We start from the raw sequence: 10095 nt of genomic DNA, 5'->3' as shown, positions 1-10095 counted from the left end.
AGTATTGAACTGCCTACGTCACGACACCGTCCTCCGCAGTGACGTCACTCTGTGCTCAAGGGACTGATGCCATTTGATGCCTTGTTGTTTTATAAGAAGTTTATTGGTAAGTGGCCTCAACTCACCAAATGCGCAAAGAAAATTATATTTCAGGGTTGTAATAATAATTTATCTCCCTGCGTTTTTCCAGATCTACAAGCAGTAGGCCTATTAGTCTATGGTTGTATCACATGCAGTTTAATAATAAACAACCCACTTATAGAACCCAGCTCATACTCCATCAGTTACTTGTACTGCAGTCTCTGTGAGTTTTTCGTTTTTTAATATTTTTTTAAGGAGGGCACCACTCAATTAAAATGTTTTTCATACGTCATGGCTTAAGACAGTCATATTCAGACTAACCATGGTATAAACCAGGGGACCTGGAGACTCATATTTGATCCAGCAGTTCAAGTAGCTTAAATGAAGTTACTCAATGATGAATTAATCAAATGATGATGGACTGGTGGGTCACAGTCACCATAGAACTGACAAAGCTATAGTAACAGTAACAGAACAATATCAATACAATGATGAAAAATCATAATTGTGTCTGTTGATTTAGTGCTTGTAACAGTAACTGTCAGTCATATTGTTTTCTCGTCACCCTTATCTAATCACTGATTTACCATAGTGGACTTTTAAAGGGAAAACCCAACCTAAAATCTATCTAGAATCTATTTACAACATTTTGAACAATTTAGGCCTATTCTTTCAGCAAAACATATGAGACAAACTGCCGGTAGTGAAGATGTCTTCTAGAGATCTTCTAGAGAATCTTGATTCTGCTCCACCGACAATGGATATTGGACAAACGTGACAGCAGACATGGTCAGCAGGCTTATCTGATTGGCAGCTCTAAGCTCTATAATTAAACTCATTTGGATATGTCCAAATGAGTTTTATAATTTGATAATTAACCTCATTTGGATATGTCCAAATGAGTTTAATGGAGTCCAACGAAGGTTAAAGTCAAGGGCAACTGGACTTGGTTGAAATTACTGGAAGACATTTCGTCCCTCATCCAAAGGACTTCTTCAGTTCTGACTGACTGGCAGGGAAACTCAGCTATTTAACCTCAGTGGGGTCATTTGCCAGGGTCATCGATACCGCTGGTTCATTAGTGTTCCTGGTTGCTGTAACGACAGTCGTTACAGTCGTTAGGACTAATGGTGGCCAAGACTGAACGACCATCGTTGGTATCTTCACCTGAGGCCAATAGGTTACATTTCTTGAGTTTCCTGGGAAGTGATGAAAGGACAGCATTGTAAGTGGGGGATAAGTGGTGGCGTAGACCCCCTCCTCGGTTCAATGACGGCTACTCGACCTGGGTGTAGATGCTTCCTTGACACCTCTTTCAAAGCATCCATCTTCTCTGTCTAAAATGTGCACCTGGAGGTCCTCAAACGAGTGTCCTCTGTCCTTCAGATGTAAGTAGACTGCAGAGTCTTGACCTGCGACTGTAACGACTGTCGTTACAGCAACCAGGAACACTAACGAACCAGCGGTATCGATGACCCTGGCAAATGACCCCACTGAGGTTAAATAGCTGAGTTTCCCTGCCAGTCAGTCAGAACTGAAGAAGTCCTTTGGATGAGGGACGAAACGTCTTCCAGTATCTTCAACCAAGTCCAGTTGCCCTTGACTTTAACCTTCGTTGGATAACTATGACCTGGATGACTGAGAATCTTCATAGACATCGAGTTTAATGGAGATAGGCTATCTGTGATTGTGTATTAGTCAAACTAACATAATCACAGATATCACTAGTTCAAAGCTTGATGTAGGCCTATCGGCTTTTTCTGGAGGGGGGTGTTTATTTCACTGTTCAATACTATTATTGATACAGCACACTGTGTAGCCAAAATCTTTATTTGTTTTGCTTTTGAGTGGATTTCCCCTTTAACTAGCAGGGCCACGTCCCCTTTAAATCACGCTCCATTACGTCATGACATCAATGCGGAAGTATGTACTCAGGAAACTAGCACCTTCAGTTTTGTTTACATGTGACATGCAATTTGGTAAGTGTTACATAGTTCAGTTTTTGAGTAAACGTTTTCAACACTTAGTGACACGTTTCCGAAGACACATTCTTTACACGAATCTACAGAGAAACATATTTAATTGTGTGATAATATCGTTACTGATATATGAATTAGCTAGCTAGACGCTGCTTAAACGTCGAGGTCTGAGCTCGCTTTGTTGCCCGATCACTAGTAAGTTTCGGTTTCCTCAGTAACTCTTCGTGGCATTAACGTTACTGTTGGGTTAAGTTATGAGTTCAGCCACAGCTCGTCTTTAATTACTGACACTAACCGTTCTGTTGGTTTTTGTTAAGGTATTTGATGCTGGAGCTCTTTGAAGAACCGCAGCATGTTCCCCCACGGCGCTGCACCGAGGGGACGGTCAGCCTACAGTAAGGGCCTGTACCCACCACCCTCTGTGCCTCTATACTACGATTACAACCACCAACCCCTGGCTGGTGTCAATAGGTGAGCCTGCCCAAGAAACCAACTGCACTTGTGTACTAGACAGCATCAGTACAATAGTAGAACTTTCATATGGTTTCTTGTTGGGCGCGTTTATGTCCTGTATAGTAATACACACACATGCCTGTTTGGTAGCTTCTATGTTCCTGGATTAGAGAGGTTGCCTTCATATGAATGGAAACCCACACCACCCACCTCTCCAGTCCCTCCTCATCGCACACCAACTGTGACCAATAGGCGCAAGTATGTAATCTGACCATTTATTCATAACTAAATAATCTCGTTCTTCAGTATCTTTAAACTCACTTCCCTTTTATTAACATTTGCCTTTAACATATCTTGTGATGTTTTTCCTTATCATTGTGTTTCTTTCAGGAGGCAGATTGATGAATACACCCCCAATGTTGTGAAACGCCAACGCCTTGACTCTTCTTCCCACACAGTAATCGGCTCCCCTTTAATTCGGGCACCTCCCCCTCGTCGTCTTGACCAAGTGGTCGCAGGGCCATCAAGATCATCCTTCACTGATTTTGATCGCTCTTATCCTAGCCCACGTGCCCAGCCCCAACCCCAGGTGCCTACTATCCCAGATAGCTCCCACAGCCTGCAGGCCTACGCAAAGGACAAGGTACTGTATATTCAGAAGGCCTTAACCTGCATCTGAAATACATTAAATCCAACTATGTGTGCATGCAGGTATGGTTGATTTAGTCAGGAGATTTGTTTGTGCCCTCAGCTGAGTGTTCAGATGGTTGAGCTGTTTGAGGCGTGCCAGCAGCAATCTTCTGATTTGGCCCGAAAGGAGACTTGCCGAACTCGGCTGCAGCAAGACATACAGCGTGTCTATGCAGGTGTGTTTGAAATATACAGTAAAGCTCTGCTTTGACTGACTTTCTGTTGTGATCCTTATTCACTAAATGCGTTTCTTGCAGCGGCACGACTTTACTTGACGGGATCTTCTATGAATGGGTTGGGCTGCCGGAGCAGTGATGCTGATCTGTGTCTGGTCCTCAAAGGAAATGTGAGTATCCCTGAGTCTGCGTGGTGAATGTCATCCAAAGTGTGTGTGTGTGTGTGTGTGTGTGTGTGTACACAACACACACATTCTCTCAAACACCTGCATGTTTTTCTGTTTTCTTTTTCAGAACAGACCTGATCCCATTCATGTACTCTCAGTCCTCCAAAGGTTGTTCAGATCACTGTGTGAGTAATAATAAACTATTTTTTTGAATATCAAATTATTTAGAATAATTTATTGTATTCTTAACATGGTTGGAAAGCTCTTATTTACTTATTTACTTACATGTTTTACTAAACAAAATAAAAAATAGTGGGATCCCTAGATTTTGTTTTCTCCACTGACTCCACCGGGTGGCGCTATTTACCCAGTGGAAAAATAGTTTCAGGTTCACTGAAAAGGAAACCAAAGGTATTTATCATTCCTCTATTTTGTGCCTCCTTGTCTCTTCTCTCCTCCGTCCTCCAGCCTGTGAAATTTATTTCAGCACTCCATCTCGAAGGACATCTAAATTCCTAAAATGCTTTGAGAGGAGAGAGGAGCTATGAGCGTAGGTGCACCGGTTTATCCTTTGCGAAAGTCTTTTCAGCACCCGTGACACATAAAAAGAGGCATTACACACAGCTGGAAGGTTGTTTTAGTTATTTAAGATGTCAAATGCACGAACAAACTTTCTGCCCTTCACCGTTTGTGTAGTGCCTCTTAAGGCGCTGTTTTACCTGCATTCCTTAATGACATTTCACTTTAATAGACATTTGATAGACTTTGATACATTATGTTGTAATTACCTGTGCCACACGTCTCATTTCATTGATGGCTCAGTGGCAAGGATGCCTCTTTTTGATGCCTGTTGCCTCAACTCCTTTCCTCGTGTCATCTCCTCGACTCATCCGCTCACATCTCGGGTGGGAGGGATGCGAGAAGTGGAGTCGAGGATGTACAAACTGAGAAACGAGAAAGGCCTTAAATTACCACAAATCCTATGATGTTTGTTTTGATTCATAGCATATATAGAGAGGACTCAGCTGATCAGAGCCAAAGTGCCGATCCTCAGGTTCAGAGAGAAAGGCAGGTAGGAGCAACACAGTCGTGGAAACCTGTTTTTACATCATCATCAAAGTCCGAAAGAAGTGTTAATGTGACCACTTCTCTACTCCCACCCTCTTTAGTGATCTGGAGTTTGACTTGAATATCAACAACACAGTGGGCATCAGAAACACATTCCTTCTGAGGAGTTATGCCTATGGTGGGTGAGATGGTCGACAATACTTTGGTTTTGATGGCAACAATTTTTCAAAATGTCTCTGTCTAATGTTAAGTCAACTCTTAAAAGTGACTTTGTTTATTAGTCCAGCCACAAGCAATGCATATGTTATTTGAAATTTCTTGTTTTGACCCGCTATGTTTGTGTGGTTTCTCACAGCTGATCTCAGGATAAGACCCATGATCCTTGTTGTTAAGAAATGGGCACGGCATAATCAAATCAATGATGCCAGCAAAGGAACGTTAAGCAGCTACACACTCGTGCTGATGGTGCTGCACTCCCTCCAGAGTCAGTACAATCTCACACACAGACAAAATCTCTTTTTTAATTCCCATTTGACTTATTTTGAATCTCGTCATATACGTGTTGTTTTCTTTACAGCTCTTAGTGATCCTGTCCTTCCCTCCCTACAGAGGGACTACCCAGTAAGTGTCTCCATTTCTTTTGCAACTGAGTCTTGTTTACACTATCAGTTTAGCTTTTATTTTTTACCCTCTCATCCAGGCATAGAATAGAAGGTCAATTAATATGTTATAAATATATGCCTTTGCGGACTCATCTTTCCAATTATATCCTCTGTCTCTTTTGTAAAAATACATTTCTGCATCACTTTAACTTGACTTCATCCACCACCTTGAAATAATCTATTATAAAATGAAAAAAAGTGCTCCGTTTTAAGTCTTTGTGTCATGTGCCTTGATTTTCAGGAGTGTTTTAATCCCTCCATGGAAATTGACATGGTTCCAGAGGGAACTAAACACGTCCCGCCCTACATCTCAAGAAACCAGTCCTCTCTTGGAGAGCTGCTTCTGGGCTTTCTCAAATACTATGCCACAGACTTCAGGTATCTCCCAAGGACATCACATTACTGAGTCTAGTGTTTCAGATGCACTCTTGGTTCTTTTGCCTGCTCATTTTCCTGTTCCCATTCCTCACCTCCTGCTCCTTTAGCCAACTTCTTCACTCTTCAGTCCCCTGTCTCTCCTCTCCTCCCTCTATCCTGCAACATCTTCTCTGGTTTCATGTTTCTGGGTGAAGGGCAGGAGCAGGTGGGACCTTTTGGCCTAACACAACATTAACATGACATACCATGATCCCTGTGTTTGCAGTAAGTGTGTTACCTTTCCACGCCACACTTGTAAGGTTGAACTGAAACTCACCAAGCAAACAGATTTTTTACATTTTACAGTGTCAAACGCCGTAAACAGGTCACACGTGTTGAGTGATTTTACATTTTCTTGCCCTTGAAGTACAAATTTTACAGGCTTAACATTACTACTGACATTTGTCCTACGTTCTTGGCATTTGCTTCAATCAACTCATGTCAATAAAGTTGAACTTGCAAAGACTGAAATGTATCTATCTTGAATTTGATGCATTCAATATAGCTCCAACTTTTAAGACTTTAGATTTAAAAGGCAGTAGTTTGAAGGTTATTATGCCCACTTTTAAGCCTCAGATGCATTTTAATTGAACAGTAAGAATGAGTTTGCAAAACAATTTCCCGCATTATCATATTACCGTCTTGTATATTTGATCAAAATAAGAATGTTTCATGTTCACATTATACTTTTTATACTGCACTGAATTAAACTAAAACCAACTGATGCCTGGAAGGTACAGAATCTATCTGGAAAAGCTATATTTGTTGGCAGTAACGTGTCAATATTTTGTAGTTGATTGGCTAAAAGCCACTGGTACAGTCCTTTTTTTTTTAATTAATTTTTTTGCTTATTTTTCAGTGTAATAGGTGCGAAACAATCCCCTTCCTTTTGTTTTTTCTGTGTCTTGCAGGTGGGATAAGCAGGTGATCTCTGTTCGAGAGGCCAGAGCTTTGCCCAAGAACAATTCTCAAGAGTGGAGAAACAAATACATATGTGTTGAAGGTAAACATTTCAGTGTAAATTACATGCCACCACCACCACTGAACAATAACTGGTTCATTAATGTTAGAAATGTTCCCAGAAATGCTACATATTCAGTGAGCGACAGCAATTCCTTGTGTTTCAGAGCCATTTGAAAGAAATAACGTTGCCAGGGCAGTCCATGAGAAGGTCAAGTTTGATGCCATTAAAGCTCAGTTTGTGGAGGTACATGCCAATCCTGATAACTGTGCGCCCTTCATATTTTCTTTCGTGCTCCAAGTTGCTGTTGGCCAGCCATGAGTTATTCATAATCCTCCTGCTTCTCATCTCTCTGTGTCTGTGCAGTCATATCGGATACTACAACAGAGGAAGGACTTGAACTCGATCCTCCCAGTCAGAGCCATCATTAGCAAGGAGTCATCCAGGAGATAAGGGATTCCTCTAATTAGACGAGCTTCTACCTCAAGACAAGCCTGTCCCCAGAAACAAAGAGACACCTTTGGGATGTGCTGAGAGAGGCACCCGGCTGCCTCGGTACCTCACAGCCAGAAAGACTCTGAATGCTCTGGCTGCCTCGGTATCGGTCACAAACTGTATGTCCTGTGGCAGTACATATTGAAAATACTGCACTCAGTTTCAGATGCTTTGCAGAATTTTCCAAATTATTGTAACTGATAATAAAAATACAGTATATGTTTAGTGACACCAGAGGACTCTGATATTCTGTCACTTGAAATGGTGACAGAGAGATGCTGCACTGAAGCAGTCAGTGTCATTAGAGATGGTTATTTCTCTTACACAGCCCTCTTTCCCAATGCGCATAGCATTCCTAGGAAGAAGTTAAGTATACTGACAAAGTATGAAAGACAGAATAACACCTGCAACCTGCTCATATCTCAAGCTGTCTCAGATGGAAGCAGCAGCGTTTATGTTTGACTGGTCTCAAACAAGTTTCTCTCTTCTAATCTACGTTTTAGTTACATACATTGCTAGAGCCATACTGCACAGAGTCAGATGTAAAGATGCCAATAATAAGTTTATGCCACGTATATGCACAGTATATTGTCTTCAGCCCATCTGGACCAACTTGTAACATAAAAGCATTTTTTTCTATTTTTCTAGGTCTGTAGTGAAGCTATTGTGGGTTTAAACACCATATATACTTTTTTTTTGAAGGCACTCACCTTTTTGGTCATGGACGTCTTTAAGTTTCTAAGCTCCTCTGAAAACTGAGCTTGTTAAGTTGAAGATGTTGAAGTTAGTGTCATAATTGAAGTTACTCCGAGGCGATCACTGGAGGCCTGGACTTTGGATAATCCCACTCCTTTATCGTTGCTCCTGTTTTTGTGCTGTATTATTTTATGTAGGCTGGTGTCATTTTAGTTCAGTATCTGCCTGAGTTATTTGGACAAAAAATGTATAACAGAAAAGGCAACAGATGTCATTCACTCATTTTTGGTTTACTTAATACATAAGTTATTGGTTTACACGTGAGCGTGACATTTTTTGTGTGTGACATGTTTTTCTTCTTTTGTTTTTGGTTTATATTTTTCCTCTGCTCTTTTTTTACATTACTGACTTTTAAATGTTTATTTAAAAACATTAAATCTCTGAAGATGTATGATTGTTTTCACTTGGCTCTATGTGAAGCCCCCTGAGTTATTGGCTATGCTAATAGAAGTGCAAAAGTCCTTAAATTGCACCCTGTCGTTCATGTTCAGATGAGGTGATTGTAGAGTATTTGAGTAAGTGATTTTTGGTGGCATCCTTGTTTTTATGTTTTACTGTAATTTGGGCCAACCCATCGCACAATATTATACTTGATCACCTTGCATTTAAAAACCAAGATCAGAGATTTCATCCACAGGTATTATGTTTAACCATTTAAGCACAAATAGCATCCCATAGATCCTTCTAATATTTTGAAGTCAGGTGTCATTTTGTGTCCTCAAGGTAAAGCAGTATATCCACCGTCATCAGGAGCTCTTACGTCATTTAGTACGTTATAGGTGCTTGTGATTCATATGCCTTTAAAAAAAGATTGCAAAAGAATGACTCCTGGATATCTGCACCTTTTGTTCAAGTGTTCTCTGCAGCCTCCCTTGACAGCTCCTGTGTAAATTGTTTTTTTGTTCTGTGGTTTGACGCCTTATTACACCAAGGTTTATGACTATTGCATAGTGCCAGTACTCCTAGAGGGTAGATACCTTACAAGAACTGTGTGTGTATGTGTGGCCCTGTTTAGTGTCGCTAACAGCAGCAGGGGGACCAGGGGGTACTGTTTCAGCACATAACCTATATTTAACTTAGCAAGGGGGATTTTGACCTTAAAGTCACACTGACTCATTCAGCTGTGGCCACAGGCACAGACCAAGAGAATCATGATTTTACTAGATCTATAACAGTCTTTTTTATGATAAGTTCAAAATGTAACTTCTTCTAAGAGTTTGTTGTATGTGTGCTTAACCTGAGACAAAGTGAGACCTACCCTCTCTCACTGCCCCCCCCCCCCCCCCTTATCTCCACTCCCCTCTTCTCATTCCCCACTCAGTCTATTTCTGTCCCCCGCTGAGTCAGATGGACAGCTCCCAACTTAGAATGACACAAACAGGCAGACCAGCTCTTCTGAAATCAGAGTGGCTGAAAACATCAAGAGGACTCTAAAATACATAGAAAAACAACATTGGGGAACTGCAAAGGCAAGAGCTGGAGGATTCTACCAAGATGGAGGAGTGTGAGAGTCTGGACTCTGAGATGACAGAGCTGCAGGAGTTTCAGTACGAGGCCTCAGAGGCCATCAGCCAGGACGATGAAGACGAGGTGGAGGAACTGCAAAACAGGTGCTTTACACACTACAACTTACAAGCTGAATAACCTCAATTGTGGCTCACTTTTACCTTGTGTAAAGTGGTGTCTTCTGCTAGAAGATTTTACCACGAAATGTATTGAATGGAGTCTGTGAGAAACCACCTGTTTCTCAGATGCATTTTGCTATTGAGAGCAAAAAGAGAAGCTGTGTCTTATCTCTGTCTGGGGAGCGTGACTGGACAAGTGTATCCAAATGACACACATTCAAATGATCATCTGTTCTTCAGCTCATACAAGGAATTGTCAGTGTGGCACTGCAGCCCGCTCTATTCTAATATTTGATATTGTTCACCATCCCATATTTTACATCTCATTTATCATGTTTCATACTGGGTGCTCTAGCTATCCTTGCCATGTCATAAATAGTAGAAGATACTGATATGTTGAATGTATCTGGGAAGGCAGGCATCTCTTCTCTAATATTACATGAATGACGCTTTGGGACATCACCTTGCGGTAACCCTGCATTGGCTGAGCTGTATTCATAGCAGGAGGGACAGCTCATAGTGCATTTGGTCATTAGTTTTTCAGCTCATCGCTCATGTTGGCAGC

General features: G+C 41.3%; 1 protein-coding gene across 2 annotated transcripts; it reads left to right on the top strand.

Moving 5' to 3' along the window:
- Positions 1-1995: 1995 nt before the first annotated feature.
- On the top strand, positions 1996-8164 carry tent2 (terminal nucleotidyltransferase 2). 2 transcript variants are annotated; one of them, XM_038702508.1, is made up of 15 exons: positions 1996-2060; positions 2378-2531; positions 2664-2771; positions 2904-3156; positions 3265-3379; positions 3461-3549; positions 3674-3731; positions 4552-4618; positions 4716-4792; positions 4970-5098; positions 5192-5235; positions 5518-5654; positions 6605-6696; positions 6821-6900; positions 7021-8164. In XM_038702508.1, exons 2-15 carry the CDS (start codon positions 2413-2415, stop codon positions 7105-7107), a joined length of 1455 nt encoding a protein of 484 aa, XP_038558436.1. In that variant the 5' UTR covers positions 1996-2060; positions 2378-2412; the 3' UTR covers positions 7108-8164. The 2 variants fall into 2 exon arrangements, with proteins under 2 accessions (XP_038558436.1, XP_038558437.1); XM_038702509.1 differs by lacking the exon at positions 1996-2060 and adding an exon at positions 2130-2255.
- Positions 8165-10095: the final 1931 nt, after the last annotated feature.

Source organism: Micropterus salmoides, unplaced genomic scaffold (assembly GCF_014851395.1).
Source record: "Micropterus salmoides isolate LMB-PRFRI ecotype aquatic unplaced genomic scaffold, ASM1485139v1 Ms_hic_scaffold_7, whole genome shotgun sequence".
Classification (NCBI taxonomy): Eukaryota; Metazoa; Chordata; class Actinopteri; order Centrarchiformes; family Centrarchidae; genus Micropterus; species Micropterus salmoides.
This window is presented reverse-complemented; position numbering and strand designations above follow the sequence as displayed.